At 41.3% G+C, this 24,134-nt stretch overlaps 1 protein-coding gene across 4 annotated transcripts in view; it reads left to right on the top strand.

Annotated features, from left to right (window-relative positions):
- LOC139470334 (PDF receptor-like) overlaps window positions 1-24,134 on the top strand; it is a 247,600-nt gene that overhangs the window by 71,230 nt on the left and 152,236 nt on the right. For all 4 annotated transcript variants that reach the window (XM_071252708.1, XM_071252706.1, XM_071252707.1 and 1 more), the window contains exon 2: window positions 1,263-1,513. In XM_071252708.1, the coding sequence (XP_071108809.1) occupies window positions 1,472-1,513 (42 nt within the window). In that variant the 5' untranslated portion in view covers window positions 1,263-1,471. The remainder of the gene's footprint in view (window positions 1-1,262; window positions 1,514-24,134) is intronic.

Here is a 24,134-nt window from a genome sequence, read left to right as displayed (position 1 = left end):
GAACCAGAACAGATGGCAGTATATTCTGTGACAGATCTCATGACGATTTCACTTTTGTATGAACGAATGTTATCTCCAGAGGTACGTTAAATGCGACAGTTATATCGTGATATAAAAAAACGTATACGAGCACAAGCTTCATCATATGAAAAAATGGTAAGTTTGATGTTAAATAAATGGCTGGGCACAAGGACTGGCAACAGGAAACAGGCAACAAGTGGCGGGTTCTACCGGTAGAGCGGGACATGTTTATCCTTTTCGCGAACACATGGATAGTTTTCAGGGATCCATTCATATAATTTTCACAACTATTTTTCCTTTTTCGCCTCAATGGAATCTCTTTTGTCGGATAATTGAGACTTTTCATTCTTTGGCGTTAATGTTTTATGCAATATTTGTATAAAGTTCATTTCCGTGCTTGTGTCATAAAAACAATGATGTTTCCTCACCTTTCCTCTAACATTACTTGAGTCAATAGTCCACGTGCTCTACATAATGCCTTAAGGATGTTTATATACCTTTTCTTTTTGTTTTATATTGATGATGTACGATATTAATACTTGTACTTTTACATGTAAAGGTCAGTGTACAGAAACGTATAATGTAACGGAGGTCAAGTAATTACACTTTAAAATAGTAAAAGTAAAAGTTTCCTATTAGTTTCGATGACGACATCTGCGAGTTCTGTTTTAAGATTAATCTGAGGATGAATTATATTTCACATATTCTGGTTAAAAGATAAAATTCAAGTTATTGTTCGTGTTCAGTTAGAAATACTATAAGTGAAATCATTATTAAATTAGCGCTAGCATTAATCTTTGAATGAAACCCGAAGAATATTTCCTAAGGCTAATGTATATACTTTCATAATAAAACGAACCAAAGGAACGAGGAATCTAAGAACACAAAACACTCTGACGACTCTTTCACCTGATCTTTGACATTACGAACCAAGAGAATAAAACCGAACAATTATCAAAAGTGTACGTAAACGATTATTAAAAAAGCGTTTCATCGTTAGGTTCCTGAGAGATTATAATTAAAAGAATCCAACATGTATCTTAACTTCAACCAGCTTACACCGTCTACCTCATCACGATCGCTTGCGGCGGTTTGATTGAAGTCCCACAGCTCTTAGAAATAGTCTCATAGTCAGGACAGTGATCGCCGAAGTGGTTCTCACCAGAGCGCCAGAGCACACGCCTATACTTTCCCCAGCTCTCTCGCCTTTCCTATCTCTTACATTGCCTTCCTTCTTCCAGGTAACGGTAAGCAACGATGGCAGTGCCAGAGCCGAGAGACTAACATCCCAGCAGCAATCCGATGGCACGTCCAGCGTTAGCGAGACATATCAGCTACAGAGACAGTCTTGAAAACTGAATTCGGACTTGTGAAATTATGGATGCTTAACAGCAGGAGGATTTAAACGCTGACTCGAACATCGTCGTTGTGTTAGAATTTCTTCTTCGTCATGGCGATGACAACGATGTCGTTCTTGATGGAGAACTTTACGGTAGGTGATGTTGTGATGTGATGTTGTTGAGTTTGTGACTGATGGGGATGTTGAAGATACTGTTTTTATCCTATTCAGTGATGTTAATGAGCCAGCTGTTTCAAGCTACTGTCCTGATCAACAAACGTAACGTACATATTTACTTCATATGAGTGTCCTTGATTGAAAGATGATGTACGTTACAAGTGCCTGGTATACGTTATCAGTTGTCTTAACGGAATTTTTCAGTACCGCATTGACTCCTGGTGTCAAATATCAGACAGTGTTTCGTGGTGTATGTTCTTAATTCTTTTGTGTTACATTTATCTCGGAATCTGCTCTTTCTCTTGTTCCTGAGATGCGACTAGGAAAAAAATATAAAGTCGTTGAATTTGAACATGATTGAACATAGATTGAATATGAAGACACGGAACTTTTCATTGATAGCAACGTCTTTCTTGTATGTCACAAAATTTCAGGTCTTAACCTTGTCCCTTTATCAGGGAGTCAGAGACGCTTCTTATGTAGAGATGTGCACGACTGAGTTCACACGATATGATTAATGTCCAAAGAGAACAATACGACGAAGTGGACGGGCGAGTGAAGACTAGTAAGGTATTGTTTCACACAGATCTGAATAAAACCCTTAAGACATTGGTTAAGAGATCGGAATACGAAATCCTTCCTGCATATGTTAGACATCACTTCGAATATATAATCCAGTTTTAAGCTATTGTTTAACATATTTTAAATATTGAAATATGAAAACATCTAATGTATTGCTTGATATATCTCAGTTGTCACGCGATCTGAAACGTTGTTTGTTTGTTGTTTAACGCCGCAAGTAGCAATATTCTAACTATATGACGGCGGTCTGTGAATAATCGAGTCTGGACAAGACAATCCAGTGATTGACATCATGAGCATCGATCCACGCAATTGGGATCGATGACATGCACTAACCAAGTTAGCGAGCCTGACCACCCGATCCCGTTAGTGGCCTCCAACGCCAAGCATGGATTCCTGAAGATCAATTCTACCCCGGGTCTTCACGAAATCTTGAAATAGTGAAACTTATATATACACATTTTTATTATATGATACATCCTATATATATAGAACACCACTTGAAAGTTTCGCTGACTAAATGAACATTCGCGTACATGTCTACTAAAGTCTTATAACCATTACTTTTACATGTTTCCTATGTTCAGAACGAAGCACTGCATGTACCTTGGCAGTTGTGCAATGATCGCATCAAATATTTCCAAACGCTCTACTCTGCTATCCAATTTGTAACACTTCAAACTGAATATTCAGCATCAGGATCTGTATAATTGGTGCATCAGTTGATGCCTTGTCTGGCTTGGTCATTGAAGCCCCGTGTTGGGAAATACGCGAATTTACCGTTCTGGAAAGCATCGAGTTGTGTGCTTGTATCGTAATTAACAATAAGTTTAGTGCAAGCGCTACCATAAACATATGATTATGTCGATGTAATATATTTGAGGTTATTTTTAAAAAAAATGGCAAGACAATTGGCTCCAACAGTGATCAATCAGAAATGCCTTTCAATTATTTTTTCTTTGCGGTAATATTTTTTTGCAGAAGGTGTATCTTGCACGCATGCATGTACGTCAGTGAATATGTGTTCTGTCGATTTTTGGAACAGTCCGCAATACAAATGTATCATCGCTGAGGACCCCAAGAATATGTTTTAACCATTGTTCTTATTACGCCGAAAAACATGCTTTGCATTTTTCAACATCATCTCCGTCCTGATTTCCTACCGTAATTGCATCAATAATTTCAAATTATGCTCCGTTTTTTTTGTCTGGCTTAAGGGAGTCCACCATGATGACACCCATTGCATCCCAGAACATGGGGGAGACAACCTTTCCAGCTATTTTCCAGTTTTAGCCTTCACTGGTGGTAGTGTTGACCAATGCTTCCACTGGTTTGGTTGTTGTTTGAACCAAGGTTTTATACATAGTCAATGCTTTATACATAGGAGCTAAATTATAACCAGACATGTAGTGCCGGTTGCGTTTTTTTATCAGATCTCAGAATCTTTGGAATCCAAAGAGCTGATACTTTTTTCAAGTTTCTGTGATAATGGTATCTACTCTCTCCTGCGAAATGCCTTCTGAATTGCGATTCCCAATCATTGGCAGTAACCACCACATCGTGGAGTCTCTGGGCCATTTTTGGAGCTACGTTGGTCGTCTTCAAGGTTCTCCCTTAAACTCTCCTGCACACCTCTTTGCAATAGCATAGGAAGGGGCATTCATCCCTAATGGTGTACTCATATCTTCATGGATGACTTTTGGTGTTAAACCCTTTTTCTACAAGTACTTGATCACTGCACGATCCTCAAATTTGTCCATTTTTCCAAAGGTCACAGACCCCTGTTTATTTTACTGACATTGTTTTCAATTGACTTCTTGTGGAGATATACATCTGTGACATCATTGTCAACAACAAAAGAACTCGATCAACCCTCGCAGAAATATAACCAGGGGATACCTGACATACAGCTGGCAACAAAAACCTCTACGTGGACTAAACTGTAGATTATCTCCTACCAGGATTTATCCACAAAATGACGACAGACTTGCCTATCTTTTCAGCTCATCCATGATGTCCAACGGCCAACCACCATCCCTCTCCCTACACCACACCCCACACCCAAAAATATAACATGCCGTCCCTTTTAACGCTATCGTTCATGTGACACGACTGTTGTGTTCGTCGAAGAAATCTCCTGACAGATCGCGTTTTTTGTGTGTGTTCGTTATCACAACATTCCACGTTCATGAGAATCACAACAACATGATAACACATTAGCACGTTTTTAATTTTTCCATTTGAACATCCGTTTACATGGCCACACTAAATATGAACTGAATGTCTACATGCGAACAAACACAGATAATCCATCTGCTTTAAGCTTTAGAAGTGACGCTATTTTTGCTCATTTAATCTGCTTGTTAGTCTCAGAGCGGGGGAGTGATCCTCCGGATTAGATCCTTAGGTGCTTTGCGTGAACTCTAAGTTGACTACAGTGTTTGGGAATTACGTTTGTAGCTGAAACAAACAGAATTATGGTGATCTCAAGACGAACTCCCCAAGGCAACTGTGTTATAGAGTGCATTCATTTGATCCGAGACTGGGAGCCAGTCTACTGATATAGCTAGTACCGCAACGGAAACATAGTCTGACCATTTGCGTGTCACGTGCCCTCCCGGAAGCCGCGGGGTTCACTTGTTTCTGGGCTGTGAGAAGAGGAGGTTGATAATGTTGTGTTTTGAGGCGATGCATGGTGCCTTGGCGATGTGTTGAGCGTCTGGTTGACGCTATATGTTGTTGGACTTTAATTACTCTTACAAATGCAGGATTTGCGAGTTTGTTGTGTGTTTCTCTCTGTATTTATAACATAACCATATTTAATCTGTGTTCCAATGGTGGTATTATAAGATGGCTGTTGTTTTTTGTATACTGATTCCATCGGTCATTTTAGGGGTCTTGAGATATTAGGAATCACATTCAACCGCGATAAAAGAGATACATAAAGAACCATCAGCTTACATTGTGTTCATTTCGTTCGCGTTACTGTTTAATAAGTACACGGCGAAGGTAGTAAAATCCGTAAATCATTACAAATGCCTTATTCAGAGAAATTGTGTCATTTCTTTCAAACGGATACAGGTTCTAAAATGTAATGACTCTTTTCCTGAATCATTTCATAAACTATTTCTTGATTCATTTAAAAAAAACATTTCTTAATCATTTCATAAACTATTTTTTGAATCATTTCAAAAACCATTTCTTAATCATTTCATAAACTATTTCGTGAATCATTTCATAAACCATGTCCTGAATCATTTACTGCAACATTTCCTGAATCATTTCATGAACCATTTCGTGAATCATTTCATGAACCATTTCGTGAATCATTTCCTGATGAACTGTGTTTCTGAAAACACGACATTTCCTAGCATGAAACTTATCGTATAATACAATTATCAATCAGTGGTTTGTCTGGCCCAAATTCGACCACCGTGGTGTAGCAAGAAACAAAGGCCTAATATTTATGAAACTCCGACATTGTAGTATTAGTATTTCGAATTTCGTATTTCCGGGTAGCTTTAATACGAATAACATTGAAACTCTATATGCATGTTATGCACATGACAGCGCTTGACAGTTTTGATCAGTCGAACAGCGATGTTGTTTTAAAACATTTCTTCAGAGCGAACTGTCAAGGATGTTTCAATCTAAAACTTCAGTGTGTTACACTCAGGGTCTACCTTTTGCAGTTAATCAACTAAATCGATATAAACAGAACTCCTCCACCTCCCAAAATAACACTGTCAGTAAACGCGATTGTCTCCTAATTGCGTTTTCCAGGAATATAAATAACAGGTGTAAGGCGACAACAATGTCTTGACCGGTTGATATGGCTTCTGAGAGCGCGATCTGGATCCTTACATAAATCTCTGTCTCGGATTCATGCTTCCAGTCTTGATGAAGCCTTGACACGAATATGGTTCTTTCCGCGATGTCTATCTGTGTCTATTTCAATTCACGTTATTAACCTAACCACCACCTTTCTCCTCAACAAATAAAAGCAACAACACTATTTCCATATTCATAAGAATTCCCTGCCAAAGAAGAATCGATTGTATGATTCTGACTATATCATGAGCATGTGTTTATTATTCACTATCAAATAGTATTGATACCATGGTGTTTACAAAAAAGATTTGCGCATCCTCCCCCAGTGGTGGCACCTGTCACAAACACATGCAAAGGCAAGTTAACTGTTTACCTGAAAAAAAACCCCGGAACCTTCAAGACAAAATAGGGAATTGCATCGGACATACTATTTGTTACTGATGCGTCAAATTTGGAAATGTCCTCCACGTGCCTACCAAAAACGTTTTGAAAGCTTTACTGAGGCCTTGAATGCTGTAACCTTGATCAAACAACTTCCGACTCGGAGCAAGAGCCGTATGACGTTCTTTGAAAAAAGAGAATGCTCGACTGTAACTCAAAAGTTGTGAAACGTAAACACCAAATACTGAAGCTACAGGGATATTGCTCGATATAAAGGGAGAGATAACTTTTGAAACTTGAAATCATCTCTCTTGTCAGTCTTGTGGAGAATGTTTTGTCATTCTGAATCTTCATGTGTAGATCTAAATAATAAACACATGAGGCAGTCTCGCTGGTCTCCTGTATTACTCGTGGCTACATCAGTGGACGGGAATTGACAGTTTGATGGTTATTAAACGATATCATATCATCGATATACTTGAAGCGTGAGTTAAACGTCTTGGCCAAGTTAACTTCTTTTGAATTGGCAATTCGATCAGAAATTACGATTCCGAATTATGTATATCAAAGAAACAGATCTGCCTCCTATTGATCTCCCCTCTCTAGCCATGTCTCCTCATTGCCATTCCTCCCTTTTCTCATTATCTTCCCTCTCCTTGTCACCGCCTCACGTTCCTCCCTTCCTCGTCCTTTCCTTTCTTCTTCAAAGTCACCCCCTACTTTCCACCACCCTTCACCAATCTAATATTCCTTTATTCGTTCTAATCACACCGTCCCCCGCCTCCTCGTCACATCTTTCCGCCTTCACTCTTCTCCAAGCCTTCCTTCTCCTCAACCTCCTCCTCTCCACCGCCTTACCCTTCATCCCTCCCACTCCTCTCAACTCTTCCTCGTTCATACCCTTCTCCCCACCTTTCATTTCCCTTTTCCCCATCACCCCTCCTTCTCCTCTCCGCCTCTCTTGTTTACCCTCCTTCTCCTCTCCCTCCTTGTCTCCACCTCTCCCCTTCCCCCCCCCCTTCTCCCCCCCCTCCATCTCCCCTCCCTCCTTGTCTCCACCTCTCCACTTCACTATCCATCTCCTCTCCCTCCTTCTCTCCACCTCTCCACTTCACATCCATCTCCTCTCCCTCCTTGTCTCCATCTCTCCCCTCCTTCTCCTCTCCCTCCTTGTCTGCACCTCTCCCCTTCACCATCCTTCTCCTCTCCCTCCTTGTCTCCACCTCTCCCCTTCCTCTCCTTCTTCTCTCCCTCCTTGTCTCCACCTCTCCCCTTCACCATCCTTCTCCTCTCCCTCCTTGTCTCCACCTCTCCCCTTCCTCTCCTTCTCCTCTCCCTCCTTGTCTCCACCTCTCCCCTTCCTCTCCTTCTTCTCTCCCTCCTTGTCTCCATCTCTCCCCTCCTTCTCCTCTCCCTCCTTGTCTCCACCTCTCCCCTTCCCCCTCCATCTCCTCTCCCTCCTTGTCTCATCTCTCCCCTCCTTCTCCTCTCCCTCCTTGTCTCCACCTCTCCCCTTCACCATCCTTCTCCTTTCCCTCCTTGTCTCCATCTCTCCCCTCCTTCTCCTCTCCCTCCTTGTCTCCACCTCTCCCCTTCACCATCCATCTCCTCTCCCTCCTTCTCTCCACCTCTCCCCTTCACCATCCATCTCCTCTCCCTCCTTGTCTCCACCTCTCCCCTTCACCATCCTTCTCCTCTCCCTCCTTGTCTCCACCTCTCCCCTTCACCATCCTTCTCCTCTCCCTCCTTGTCTCCACCTCTCCCCTTCACCATCCATCTCCTCTCCCTCCTTGTCTCCACCTCTCCCCTTCACCATCCTTCTCCTCTCCCTCCTTGTCTCCACCTCTCCCCTTCACCATCCTTCTCCTCTCCCTCCTTGTCTCCACCTCTCCCCTTCACCATCCATCTCCTCTCCCTCCTTGTCTCCACCTCTCCCCTTCACCATCCATCTCCTCTCCCTCCTTGTCTCCACCTCTCCCCTTCACCATCCTTCTCCTCTCCCTCCTTGTCTCCACCTCTCCCCTTCCTCTCCTTCTCCTCTCCCTCCTTGTCTCCACCTCTCCCCTTCCTCTCCTTCTTCTCTCCCTCCTTGTCTCCATCTCTCCCCTCCTTCTCCTCTCCCTCCTTGTCTCCACCTCTCCCCTTCCCCCTCCATCTCCTCTCCCTCCTTGTCTCATCTCTCCCCTCCTTCTCCTCTCCCTCCTTGTCTCCACCTCTCCCCTTCACCATCCTTCTCCTTTCCCTCCTTGTCTCCATCTCTCCCCTCCTTCTCCTCTCCCTCCTTGTCTCCACCTCTCCCCTTCACCATCCATCTCCTCTCCCTCCTTCTCTCCACCTCTCCCCTTCACCATCCATCTCCTCTCCCTCCTTGTCTCCACCTCTCCCCTTCACCATCCTTCTCCTCTCCCTCCTTGTCTCCACCTCTCCCCTTCACCATCCTTCTCCTCTCCCTCCTTGTCTCCATCTCTCCCCTTCACCCTCCATCTCCTCTCCCTCCTTGTCTCCACCTCTCCCCTTCACCATCCATCTCCTCTCCCTCCTTGTCTCCACCTCTCCCCTTCACCCTCCTTCTCCTCTCCCTCCTTGTCTCCATCTCTCCCCTTCACCATCCATCTCCTCTCCCTCCTTGTCTCCACCTCTCCCCTTCACCATCCTTCTCCTCTCCCTCCTTGTCTCCACCTCTCCCCTTCACCATCCTTCTCCTCTCCCTCCTTGTCTCCACCTCTCCCCTTCACCATCCATCTCCTCTCCCTCCTTGTCTCCACCTCTCCCCTTCACCATCCATCTCCTCTCCCTCCTTGTCTCCACCTCTCCCCTTCACCATCCTTCTCCTCTCCCTCTACCTCTCCCCTTCCCCTGCTTCTCCTCTCCCACTTTGCCTCCACCTCTCCCCTCCTCCTCACCCTCCATCTCCTCTCCCTCCTCTCCCCTTCACCCTCCTTCTCCTCTCCCCCTTCTCTCCACCTCTCCCCTCCCCCCTCCTTCTCCTCACCCTCCTCTCCACCTCTCCCCTTCCCCCTCCTTCTTCTCTCCCTCCTTCTATCTACCTCTCTCCTTCACCCTCTTTCTCCTCACCCATCCTTCTCCTCTCCCTCTCTTCCCACTTCACTCTCCGTCTCCTCTTTGCGCCCTCTCCTCTTATCTCGGACCCGATTATGTTCCTTATATTCTCTCCATCATCCTCTCCATCATCGTGAGTAAATCAATACCTGCATTGCCTTGGGCTTTCCTCCCTCATTAATTTGACACGCGGTGATATAAGCATATCGCCGGGGCGTTTAACTCTTATTCACTCACTCACTCTACTCCTCCTTCAAGATGTACCTAACCAGGGCACGTTGCAGTGTTTTCTTGGCAGCTTCCCATATCCCCCGGGCTGGCTCAACGCCAACTGCTGGACATTGTAACACCAATATATATAGTGCTTGTTGCATACATTACCTTACCCTCATAATACCCCGGAAGCGCTTTGAAGGGACGCGACGGGTGGTGTTGGGTCCGTTGGCCAGATGAAGGACATTAATGTAATACTGGCTGAATATTGCAAACTCTGAACTAAGTCGTTGTTGTTCATGATCACCTAATACATACATAGTCTATTTGCAGCGTAACATATGGATCATCTAAACATAGAAAACATTGGATAAGATATATTGTATGCTTCCTACGAAATATGAAACCACACAATGTGAACCGGATTTAGCTATACAATGTTGTGTCGCTACGAGTTCTACAATAACCAACAATGAATGCAGGCTGTTAACTGAAATCTAACGAAAGCTTTTTTCTGGTTTATAATTGGAGGATTGGTGCATAAAATAGATAATTCCGTGTAAAAAGTAACACACATGTTGCTTTGTGCTGGCGAGTGCCTAAAATAATAGTTGATTAATATCACAGCACGCATTTAGATTGTCAAAAAATTCTCTCATTTGAGTGAGTGGGTAAGTATGTGAGTGAATGAGCTAGTGAGTGAGCTAGTGAGTGAGTGAGTGAGTGAGTGAGTAGGTGGGAGGGTGGGTGAGTGAGTGAGTGAGTGAGAGGGTGGGCGGGTGAGTGAGTGAATGAGTGCGTGCGTGCGTGCGTACGTGCGTGAGTGAGTGAATGAGTGTGTGAGTTAGTGTGTGTGTGTGTGTATGTGTGTGTGTGTGTGTGGGTGGGTGGGTACTATTCCACCAGTTACATAACGGCGGCCTTTTCCAATCAGCAAAATACCAGACAAATCAGTGGCTCCACTTCATCAGGCATGGTTTTCACGTAATGGTCAGAGCCTGAGCAGCCCCATCCAATTCAGGCAACAATTTCAAGGATAGGTTACACTGGGTTTCGCCGCGGGTGTCAGTACGCGAATGTTAATAGAGTTGTGTCCATGTCAGAAATGTCACATCTGTCTGTGACGAAGCTATCCCTGAGAGGTAATATGATATATATCGCAATGCGTTGTGACATATACTACAAATAACCGCACCACCCCGATCTTCACCTTCATCCTTAATTTCATTTCCCCTCCTTTCCTCCATCGTACCTTCTCATAATCCTTCTCCCCTCTTCTCCCTCACCCTCCTTCTCATTTTTCTTCCCTCCCTCTCCTTTCCCCTTTCCACCTCTCCTCCGAATTCCCCCTTCCCCTCCCATCCTCATAATCCCTTTCCCTTCCCCTTTTAATCTTCCCTCCTCCGTTCCCCCTCTTCTCTTCCCTTTCTACTCCTCCTCTCTCCCCTCCTCTTCCTTTCTATTGTTCGTCGTAGACATACATTCATCAAGAGTAAGAATGGATTCTTTCCACCTGAAATCATGATCAAAGTTCCTCATTTCAGCAACACCTAGTGTCATCTCTATAATTTTACAGGATGAGTGCACGTACTTGAAATCGAACTTGTTTGTTTTCCTTTCTCCTTTGTTGATAGGGTATTAACTCTTCAGCCACGATTCGAAATTATTTTAATTATTAATTGTGATTTTGGTCAATTATAGGATCCTTTATAAAACAAAATTGTACTTACTGTCACCGTTTATAATCACAAAAACATTTTTTTCTAAAATATATTTTGACATTTCTATATTTGTTTGATGATAAAGTCTAAGCTTCTTCTAACTTTGCACGCATCATCGACATAAGTCATGGTTTTAATTTGCCTCCTGGGTTGTTCAGCGTCACACGTTTCTTTCCGTTAAAAAGTCGACATAATAATTAAAAAAAGCTGAAAGTGAGACTCCCCAAGTACAATGTCTGCCATTGAGTGTGTAAAATATTGCTAAAATGAAGGGACATCTTTAATGCCGGAGGGTTATTGCCCAAAGGCTGCTTCTTGACATTTCATTGCAGAGACGCAAGACACTCGAACGTACTCAGGATAAAAATATGCAACTTTCAAAACAATACCAGAGCCTCTTACGTCGACAATGCTGTTCTCGAAAATCTGTTTTTATTCATTTCAAGAGCGACATAGACTTTTAGAACTGAAGCTGTCAGATCGAAATGTTTTTTCTTGTCGTACACCAAGAAGGTTTTGAAAGGAAAGACGTTATTATAACACAAGATAGCAGACACTTACACAATGAACACTGTTACATTTACATGTAAGCTTAAGATATCTAAGGTTCGCGAAACAGAGTCTAATGCATAATATTTCAATATCGCTATAAAATCGTTGAATTAAGTTAAAATGAGTTAAATTTTGTATATGATACTTGATGGAATACAAGTTAAATATTTGCGAAACAAAAACATGAGTTTTGAGTAAAGGAAAATATTCTCACCCATGGGCCAAGCCTTTTTCTCGCCCATGGGCTAAATATTTCAATATCGCTATAAAATCGTTGAATTAAGTTAAAATGAGTTAAATTTTGTGTCATGATACGTGAAGGAATGCATTAAAATATATTTGCAAAACAAACCCATAAGTTTTGTGTATTGGAAAATATTCAATTCTCGCCTATGTGCCAAACCTTTTTCTCGCCCATGGGCGAACTATTTCAATATCGCTATAAAATCGTTGAATTAAGTTAAAATGAGTTAAATTTTGTGTATGATACTTCATGGAATACAAGTTAAATATTTGCGAAACAAAAACATGAGTTTTGAGTAAAGGAAAATATTCTCGCCCATGGGAAGGCCCATGGGCGAGATGGTGTATATGTTGTTGTTTTTTTTCATTTTTTCTTCCTTAGTATGTTCCCATGAAAACAGCATGCTTATTTTTGTAAATACCTTTGACCGAGACTGGGAAAAGACCGTAGAAGTTCTGGACTTTTGGGTTTCCAGAATTAAAATGGGACGTGTTAATAATTTTATTCCATAAAAGTAGGTGTCGGTTTTATATTCTAAGAAATATATTTCATGAATATGTTAATGTTTTTGCGGTCGCAAAAACGCTTGAAATTAGTATGTGAGAACAAAACATCAACTTAAAGACACAAAACAACTCACCTTGTTTTTCTCCGTCAACCTAAATCTGTATCAATGATTGATCAGCATATATCAATCTTTAACGGATAGTGTCTGCCTGACCGAACAGTGGCAGTGGAAACGCAAATAGAATTTAACCAGTGAAGCGAATAAACAAAATCAATTTGTCGCAAATAATGCTTCTTCATATAAAAAAAACACCTCTATGAACATTCACGTAGAAGTTTTGCCTATTCGTATGCCTGCCTCGTGTAACGTGCTAATCTAATAAGAAGAACATCAGTTAATGGCCAACAAAGCTCTGTTGAGGCAAATTAATACAAACAATGTGTCTATCAGTTTCCGAGTGAGTATGTATGTCTGGTTTTAACGCCGCTTTGAACATTATTCCAGTTATATCACGGAGTGTCGGATGTTGGAGGAAAGTGATGCAGGTCTCGGACGTTTACCGCTTAGCTGAACACACAAGCACGGGTACGGTGCTGACAAACCCAGAAACATAACCGGGGCAAACCGGGATTCGAACCCACGAGGCTCCTTGCGTACCCATGGGACGCAACTCTGCACCTTCTACAAACAAATTCACTTGTTTCGATTGGCCTTGGCTCGCCAACTATTTCCGATATGGCATTGGAAGGGCATTTGAGCGAGAATTGAAGACAACTCAACTCTCTTTTGGTGTATAGGAATTATAGTATACATATATTAAAGACGTCCTACTTGTAAGAACATACTTATGGAAGACTGGTTGACCGCTCTATGACCTAGCTGATGGAGCATCATAGTGCTCATACTGTCAACCACTGGTTTGCCTGACAAAGGGGCGTTCACTTACCATCCGCCGGGAGTTTAACACTGTGGATATCAACTGGTGGACAAAAGAAAGTATGCACCCATATGTGATGGTGGCTAAACATGAAACAAACAAGAATTTGTTATATTATTCTATGGAAATGTATCAGATACGGGTATCATAGTTGTGTTTTGGGCCACAAGTTTGGAATGTTTCGGAGACTGTTTTCAGTCTTGTAACGTTTTAATAACGTTTGTAATTTTTTGGTGAATTTTGTTTGAAGTGTGCACTTTCTTTTGACCGGCAGTTTATTTGAGCTGAACTGTCTCTTACCTGGCACGCTATGACTCCATTTGCTTTCGGATTTATCTTATTATGTAATCTTCATCTTGAAAAAAAAACCTATTGAGTATCAGATAACATGTTCATACGGCCAGCAATCAGCTGATTGACTCTGGTTCAAATGGCTATGACAATTGACATTTCAAAGTGGCTTAATTTGCCTCATAACGTGTTATCGCATACGCTATAGAATAACCACATGAATATAAATATTATTTATGTCCACTCCAGTGTAAAAAGTTAAAAAAACGAATTCGATCAAACATGTGTAATAGGCTAACAACATGTGTAGCGCCGTTGGATTATTTTAATACATATTTCATTATGAAAAGTGAGGTCAGAAATAGAATTTACACAGTATGTGCGTTATGTTCTCAGACATGGCCAAGAAACACGTGAATGTCAACGTGTTCGTAAACATCCAACTTAAGATGTGAAATCTGTGTTTTAGGTTCCCGCATGACACGGTTCAATCAAATCAAACGTGCCATGTGTCACCCTTAGCAATAAAACCTCCGATGTGTATTGGCGTATTGTCAACATGTGTGTACAGTTGCGGCAACGGTGTCTCCCATCATAGTGCTAAATAACGGTGAGATGTACGCTTGTGTTATGTGTTGTATTGCACATTCCGTGAGATGTGTACCGTGAGACGTGTACCTTGAGACGTGTACCTTGAGACGTGTACCTTGAGACATGTACCTTGAGACATGTACCTTGAGACGTGTACCTTGAGACATGTACCTTGAGACGTGTACCTTGAGACATGTACCTTGAGACGTATACCTTGAGACGTGTACCTTGAAACATGTACCTTGAGACATGTACCTTGAGACGTGCACATTGAGACGTATAGCTTGAGATTTGTACTTTGTTAAATAAACAAACTAAGCTTTTTTTTCAATCCAGGTTTAACCATCCAAGGCCTACTTACGTCATTCAGGAAATTTTACATGTGGCACGTTGAGATGCTACGACCTTTACATGGAGTCTTCACACCTCTTTACACACCGGAACTATATTTTTTATGACCATTTCGTGAGTGACAGATGCTACCGGTGTAGCGGGACATGCTTTCCCTTTTCGCGAACACCCGGTGTCAGCACCAAAGGCCATGGAGTCGATAGATATGTGTTTCGCCTGATAGTCGCGATTATTCTTCAGTATTGGCATGGGGAATTTCTTTGTGATTGCTATTGCTGTCACATACATTTCCAGTGAACGCATTGTGCTTGATAATCCACTTTTACCACTTGCTGTGTTCCAATTTGTCTACAGGACGTGATGACTCACCTGGTCTGTCAGAGAGTAGACGAAACTGAACCAAAGTGCAACAAGAGATGATTACTCCTTAAAACATCTTCCTCGTCTTGCTTAATGATGCAAAGGTCCAGTTGGATTGACTTACAATGTATGTCGAACAAGCTCGGCGAACGTTTGTAATCTTTTAAAGGTTCACATGCAGTTAAGTTTAAGTGAGGGTTTCATGAAACGCGAATGTGCTTCACTTGACTAGGCTGGGCCAACCTGAAACCATACCCGGGAGAATACCTGGGTTTGCTAGCAGGAATACACCTACAGATTGACACCTCTGTTCATATTTATTGAAACGTAACGAACCACATGTACATTGACATTCTGTTAACACGGAAACTTCAGTAGTGACAAGCTTGCGATTTTGCACTTCGTCATTTGTTATTATATGTTTTCGCGAGGCCCTTAATAATACATGATGCTTATCAACTCTAACCTTCAATGGGGAATGTGTAATCGATTATCGATAATCGATAAGGGACAATATAGGTGTTTTTCATCAGGTTACAGGAAAAGAATTGGTTACAAAACTGTCTGCCAAAGAACTCGAACTCGAACTCGAACTCGAACTCGAACAAATTCAAAGCGTTATGCTTGGTATAGAGCGGCGTTAAATTTTCTATCCTCCATTTTAGTGTTAAGAAATTACAGCCCTTCTGACAATCTGGGTAATGCAGAAGGCTGCAGTGTTGGGGAGTCTTCACATGCTTCGAAAAGTTCTGGGGTTGGGGTTGACTAGGCAGCTCTTTCTGGGAGAAGTCCCAAGGGCCCTGAGCTGATGATGAGCCTAACCAGCCCGACTGTGCCAGGATCACCCAAACCCTCTTTGTTGCATTTTTTATATTTTGATCTGTAAATAATAATAATAATAATAATAATAATAATAATAATAATAATAATAATAATAATGGGTCATTGATATTGCGCGTATTTCCACACCACACAGGGGTATGCTCAAGGCGCAATTGTGTGATATTATCTGGCATATTTGATCATAGGATACCAGGACAATGATACGTAAGGAAGTTTTAGTTGGTACACCGGCGTTTCAAGATGACATACAGTGACAAATAACAGAGCACATAGTTTTAGAAATTATTCAAATTCCGAAACGTTAGATCCAGATACAGCTGCTTATACAAGGATTGTCTCACAAATAATGACTGAAGCTTTTTTGACATGTCAAAAAAGAAATGACGAGTCTATTGATGTGCGTTTTGTCTGACGTTTACAAGACCAGAAAATTGTAATTAGACCACAGCTCTTCATTTTCATAAAACCAAAGAAACCTTTTTTAATTCATCTAAATATTAAAGGTTAGCCACCTCATTGCCATCTCATCGTAAAGTGCAGGAGTAGCGTGACACGTACCTCGATGGCGTGTCGTGGGCATATACTATCAATCACTGTGTTATTTGTAACGTACAATACAAACTAATCAGTCGATATTTTGAGATTGAACTACATCAAAGGTGCGGTAACAGATTAGGCATGGGCGTATAGCCAGGCAGCCTTAGACCTTGTCTTGTTTACGTGACCAGATTAACTGTTCAGCAGCACCGAACGCATCCATCCTTCAAGACAACTAATACCGTGTGACTTTTCAAGTTCATATTGTGTAAAAGCCCCACGACATGCATTCGGATTTAGCCCAGCATCAATCAGACGTATAAAGACAGCGTGTGTGATATCCATTATCCTTAACGGTTTAAAACTAAAAATAAAATCATTCAATTTTTAAGAAAATTGAGCAAATTCGCCCGAAGTGTGAGACCATAGCACATCTGATTATTTCGCTGGACGTCTTTCTCTGTTCCTGGGGATATTAAACGATGGGTTTAAGATTTTCATTGCCACTGCCTTCAGATTCGTTTAGATCCCTAACTTGTTTGTGTAAGTTTTTTTTGCACTTTCTTGAACTAGTCATTACTTTGTAGAACAGTGGTTCTTCGTAAGGATGTATTAGCGCAATGATTACTTGCTGACAATGTCCTATCTTCAGACATTAGTTTCTGATATATAGTCACACAAGCTGCGCTGGCATTTTAGTCAAAGCCCCGGACAATGAGTCTTCATATATAGCCACAGAAACTATGATAGGACTGTATAATTAGTCAAAGCCCCGAAAACCGATTCCTCATATATAGTCACAGAAACTATGACATGGTTAGTGAAAGCCTCGGGCAATGATTCCTCATATATAGTCACAGAAACTATGACATTGTTAGTGAAAGACTCGGGCAATGATTCCTCATATATAGTCACAGAAACTATGACATGGTTAGTGAAAGCCTCGGGCAATGATTCCTCATATATAGTCACAGAAACTATGACATGGTTAGTGAAAGCCTCGGGAAATGATTCCTCATATATAGTAACAGAAACTATGACATGGTTAGTGAAAGCCTCGGGAAATGATTTCTCATATATAGTCACAGAAACTATGATAGGGCGTCAGTCAAAGCCTCGGACAATGATCCATAGCCACACAAACTATGACATGAGGTTAGCCAGAGCCTCGTATAATGATTCATCACACAATTGCAAACAGTGAGAGAAGGTAAGTCAAAGCCCCGGACACTTAATCCTGACATATAGCAACACAAACTATAACATGTACAGGACATTAATTCCGAGCTCCGGGTACATATTTCTTAAGATTGATAACCCTGTGATGTTATCTGGCATATCTGATCATAGGATACCAGGACAACCATTCGTTGTTTTAGTTACTATACTGGCGTTATATAGATGACACATACAGATAACAGAGCACGTAGTTGTAGAAATGAAGCAAATGTCGAAACGTTACATCCAGATACAACTACTTATACAAGTATTTTCTGCCAAATAATGATTGAAGCTTTTTTGACATGTTAAAAGAGAAATGACGAGTCCATTGATGTGTGTTTTGTCTGACGTTTACAAGACCAGAAACTTTGTAATTAGACCACAGCTCTTCACTGTCGCAAAAGCAAAGAAACCTTTCGTAATTGATCTAAAAATAGGGCCACGGTTGATAGACGAAAACGCCGTAATTATAGCCCTGATGTGATATTTGTCAGCCTGTCCATCCAGATCAGTTAATCTGCAACGAGAATGTCAGGGGTGAATACAAAAAGGCAGCAATCAGTGTTCTTTCTCTTCTCTTCATCCATCTCTTAACCTTGCATCTGATGTAGAGTCATCTGAGCACTAGATTGTTTACTCCAGCTCGGATGACTCTTGGTAAAATAATCATCCTGCTAAATACTGCTTCAAGTGTCAGATTGACGGCTTCATGTCGGAGTCCGAATTTCAGCCACCTTGAATGACCCTTTTGTTAACTAGAGGTCGCATATTGCTGAAACATTTAGGCCCTTTTACAGGATTTTAAAGCATTTGATTTGTAGTGATGTTTCTTAATGGGGATGCGATACAGACTGACACCTCTGCTCATATTTATTGAGACGTTACGAATCACACTATTCCGCTAAAACTGAAACTTGCAAATTGAATGTCATTTGCTTCAGTAGTGACAAGCTTGCGATTTTGCACTTCGTCATTTGTTATTATATGTTTTCGCGAGGCCCTTAATCAAACACGATGCTTATCAACTCTAACCTTCAGTGGGGGATGTGTAATCGATTGTCGATTATCGATAAGGGACAATAACGTAGAGGTGTTTTTCATCAGGTTACAAAAATGAATTGGTTACATAACTGTCTGCCCAAAGAACTCGAACACGAAGAATTTCAAAGCGTTATGCTTCGTACTATATACAGCGGCGTTAAACTTTCTATCCTCCATTCTTAAGTGTTGAGAAATTACTTGGTTTGCGTGTCAGTTGATTTCAAAACATATTACTGAATCTTATAAACTTTTTTGTTTATATTATTTGTTAAACAGATCCTAGCCAACCTTCAATCTACAACGGGATCGGGTTGTCAGGCTCGCTGACTTTGTTGATGCATGTCATCGTATCCAAACTGCGTGGATCGATGCTCATGATCATGATGTCAATCACTGTATTCTCTTGTCCAGACTCGATTATTTACAGACCGCCGCCATATAGCTGGAATATGGCTGAGTACGGCGTTAAACAACAAACATGCAAACGAATTCAAATGTAAAACAATTTATTTCGCCTTTAATTTGGTCTTCCTAATATGGAATCCCAGAAGGTCCCACCTTGTCGCTCTGCAAGAACAAGCAGAAGGTGTCAACATATTGACAATTGAGGCCTTGTCGCATTTAAAAACAGTTTTCGCTATTTACCAAAGGGTAATACTGCGACAACGCATTGTTAAGGTCAAAATGTTGATTCATCACAGCAACTTCGGAAAAGAACCAAATATATGATCGTAGTCCTCAGTTCTTCAAACTATTTTTTTTTAAGGCAATCGGTCGAAGGACCAACAGAATGGTTCTCAATTAACGGGATATCTCCCGTTATTGTCATGGGACCATGTCATTTGCCTTGTCATCAACTCAGTAATGGCAGTTCTAACGACAGTTAAGATTAATATGCTTTGGCTTAACACTGAGGCTGTTAATATGAGTTATGAAACCTACTTTAACATGACCGTCGGATAACTAGTGGAACTGTCAATCCATTATAGAACATTGTCAAAAATGAGACGCGTCTGTGACTGCGCACCGATTTTTGTCCCTTAAAAGGAATTCTCAACATTATTGTTGTTATACCAACGCTTGGCAGTCTGTCATTGGATCAGTATTGCTATGTACTCTCCCCGGGGATTGTCGTAAATCCCGACTCCGCTCTATCCATGAAAGCACGCAGACAAGAATGTCAGACGCAGAATCGGGACAAAGAAAGGGACACCACGGCATGGAGATGAAACGAACAAGTTAACCTCCGTTTTAAATGAGCATGAAGCATTACTAGCTATATGATTATACTTTTCTGTTATTGCTCTCCCTATTATGACTAGATTCGTAAAGGTCTTTGAAAGGCATTAATTGGCTTCCATTGTCTATTCCTAATCACCTATCAGCGCCCATCATCTGCTGGCTTCCCTTGTTGCTTCTACCCTTTGTTATTTTCCATCTTTTGTTATCTTATTGATTTTGTTGTCCTCACATGTACATGCTCTCTGCCTCATGGCATTCATTCACCTGGTGAAGGAGTAAGCATATACTCCGAAACGTTGTGTTCCTCAGAAGAAGTTGACATCCATATATTCTCTTCCTTAGATTCGTATACATGTCTTATATCTAGATGCATACTAGGATCCCCATGTGATATAAGAAGCTCTTTCGTGAAATAGAACAAAACGAAAGTGGTCTTTTACTCCGATTCAGTGCAGCTCGCTGTCCGGATCTGACAAACCCTCCAGATGTCAGGCGAAGAATCATAATCTAGGATTCGAACAATAGGCTAGCGGATTCTGTCACCGTTAAGGGAAGCAAACAAATTCACAGATGTGTTATAGCAGTGGAAAGTTAGGCAAGGCGATCTTTTATAATAGCAGTATGATAACACACCTTGTTCGCCAAGACATCAGTATTCCAGCTACCTCATGAAAACCTGTGAATAATCGGGTCTGGACCAGACAAACCAACGGTTGATAGTATGAGCAACATTATACGGTCGGGTATGATAACGCGCAATCAACCAGCCAGAATACTCTATCCATTGCCAATTCCATCTCTTTCATCAAGCAAAAGAATACCCGTCAGTGGAATCTGTGTCCGTGGCCATCCCTAGGGATGATTGTCTATGTCCACACAGCGAAACGCTGATGTGTTGGACCGCCTGTGTTTAGTGGGGTAATGTTTCCCTGTGTGCACTCATAAACATGATTCTGAGTATCGCTTGTATAATGTTCCTTCCCGTATTAGACATATTGTCTGTAGGGGTATACTTGTGTGGTCAACCACTGAAGTCTGAACGCTAACTGGTACTTACAAAAGCTTTTAACTCCGCATTTATGACAAGAAAGCGTTGGGCGAGATGTCAAATCACTGGACACCGTTGATAACGCCATTAGGTTTGAAGACCCACTTTGGACTTTTTAATCGGAATGGGAAGGGACAAAATTGGCCAAATGTCATGCCAATGGAAACGACAATGAACAATGACAAGTTTGAGACGAGACCGGTCTGAAAAACGATTACTTAAAGAACTGAACGGACGCCGGACATGGACAGGGCTTTGAAAACATTTACTTTTGAGTATGTGGTCTGAAGGACCCATCATTTCTACAGACGAACATAATTGCTGGTGGGACTTCACGTGGGTTATGAGCCATAAATGAAACATCCTAGTAGCAATTTATTACGGTCTGTTCGGTATTAGATCTGAATAATTCCTCATGCCTCAGCAGTTTTGGACACACCATCAGATTAAAATCCTCAACCGCATGTTTGATTCTTTGCCTAGAATCACGGGCCAAATATACTACCTCTCCTGACGACTTCCGGTTGGGCAGGACATGCGCACTCGTGTTGGAATATCTGTTGTTGTTATAAGTTTATAACTGATTATTCGGGTGAATGTCCTTAGACTGTTTATTTCCATTTTATTGGGACATTTTCCTTGCTTTCCGTTTCCCTTATGTGTTAGAATACCAATACCTATACTTTGACGTTTTAGGTTGCCGCGTCGGGACATCTATATTGTACATCTATCTATTGCAGAGACTTGTACTAGTTCCGACTAATTCCAGATTAATACTGCTTGCCGACTGTGGTACCATGTCCCAATTTCACATGGATATCTCACTCAGACACAGTATGCAGACTCCGACCCGACTAGTTTTAGCCCCTTAAATGCCGAGCGCCAGGCAGGGTAACAACAAGTACCATCTTTTGACGTCTTTTATGTATGACGCGACCCGGAATCGAACCACTGACCTTCCGCTCTCCGGTCAGACGCTCTATCCACAAGATCACAGAGACTGGTTATTGGTTGAAGAAACGCTGACCAGGAAACCTGTCAGATATATTCGTTGTCTGTGTCAAACTCCCAGGCATGGTAATAGGTTATTCTTTGTTGGGACCTGGATGGGCCAGTCACCAAAGTCGCCGCAATTCACTGTAGATGTTGCGTCTCTGAGGCGTACCAGAAACATATGAACGTCCGGTTCGCTTTGTTTATCTTGTGTGTTAGTCAGCGCCGTACCCGTGCTCATAAGTTTCATAAAGATCTCCACATCAAGTTGACACGCCGTGATATAACTGAAAAACCATTTCAGGCGTTAAACACAACTGACGCACGCAAGTTACACCTTGTTATTTTTAGTAGGATGCTTTTGCATATTTCTAGTTCGTATGCCCGATCGCTTTCCTGATCCTAAATTCGTGGATTGACATAATCGAAAGCCTGAGGAATAAATGCACAAATCTTGTCCAAAACGCGGAACCCCTGTCTATGGGAAGTCTAAGTCATGAGTTCCATCTACATGACGTCATAGAATAGCAACGCTAAAACGAAACGTCACTTTTAAATTATTGCGTCAATATTCAGTAAGCCCACGAGTTCTGTTGTTTAATAGCCTTGTGTTGCTATAATTAATGTCAGTAACACTCTGATAAGATTCTTTCAATTACTCCACATCTCTGAAAACGACTTTGTGGAAATTCCAAGCGAACATCACAAACATCATAATCGGATACATTTTCGGGAAGCTCATTTAAATCATTCACAACAATCCATCAAAGCATTGATCCTTTCACCGGTCTGTGTCGTGTCGCTGCTCAATGTATTGCCCAATGCATTTAAGCTTCGTAGAAACATATGTATATTTCTGATGCTGTGTGAGACCGTCGTTGTCTTAAGACTAAGCTAGGAAGATGTGAACGCTGAGTGATCGTATAGATTCAACTCCATGAATCAAGTTATTTTCTGAAATGTTGAATGTATCTCCCCTTTCAGATATTGATTCAGATTAAGTGCTATAGTTAGGTTAAGATGTAGTTTAAAGTTAGGTTTAACAGACGGTCCAGACGTAGATTCATACTTAGGTTTAAATTTAGGCTAAGATTAGTACAAATTAAGGTTCAGATTTAGGTTATATGACCTTTATCAGTTATTATCAATAACATAACATTTACTCCATTCTATATGAAGCATAAATACTTTTCCCAGTTAGTATGTATGTATGAAATTTTAAGCCAAAAAGCAGCATTTGATCACTTCCACTTCAGACTTCAATGGATATCTTTGAGAAAACTAAACGACTACTAAATAAACGTCAGTCCCATTCATGTTTAATAAAAAAACAACCTTTAGGATCTTATTGCTCGTCATTTAAATGTCACATATGAGATAATTAAATTTGAGTATGATACAAAAAGACATTTAAGCAATACGGTGGACATAGCCGCGATCTTACTGCCAATACTTGGTAATGTTCCATGTCATTAAGACGGCTTCCCAAATATACGAGAGACTATCAGCTATAGAACTACGTTTGACGACACCTTGTAGGACACGTATTGGACAAAAGGGCAATAAATTAGTCTTTTTGGTGTGATAATATCAATTACACTCTGTTATTGGTCCCTCGCGTACCTTTAACACATCTTCGAAACTAGTACAGACGATGCCATGAGTCCAAGTAACTATTATTACACCCAAGAAAGATATGGTTGCCAGCCAGTTGGTGAAAGATTATGTCTGGTAAGGAACCTTAAACCGCAACTACACCGTGTTCGGGACATTTATAAATCACATAATTAAACGGACATTGTGTCTTTTCTCTATCTATAAATTACACCCAATATTAATCTCCGGTCCATTGAAAAATGTTTCAAAAGGACTGTTATAATCCCTTTCTTCGTGTTACCCGTACTAAGAACCACATGCAGGTTTTATTAGGACCATGTTTACAGAGTTGTAATATAATGCAAAGGACATAGGGATTTTATCTAAGTGACAATTAGTTTCACAGTGTCAGCTGCATTCGATTTGTTTACTGCGGTCTTTGATCATGTGATCT

This window comes from Haliotis cracherodii, unplaced genomic scaffold (genome assembly GCF_022045235.1).
Source record: "Haliotis cracherodii isolate W230 unplaced genomic scaffold, xgHalCrac1.p SCAF_20, whole genome shotgun sequence".
Classification (NCBI taxonomy): domain Eukaryota; kingdom Metazoa; phylum Mollusca; class Gastropoda; order Lepetellida; family Haliotidae; genus Haliotis; species Haliotis cracherodii.
The sequence above is the reverse complement of the archived record's forward strand: the minus strand, read 5'-3'. Positions and strand labels throughout refer to the sequence as shown.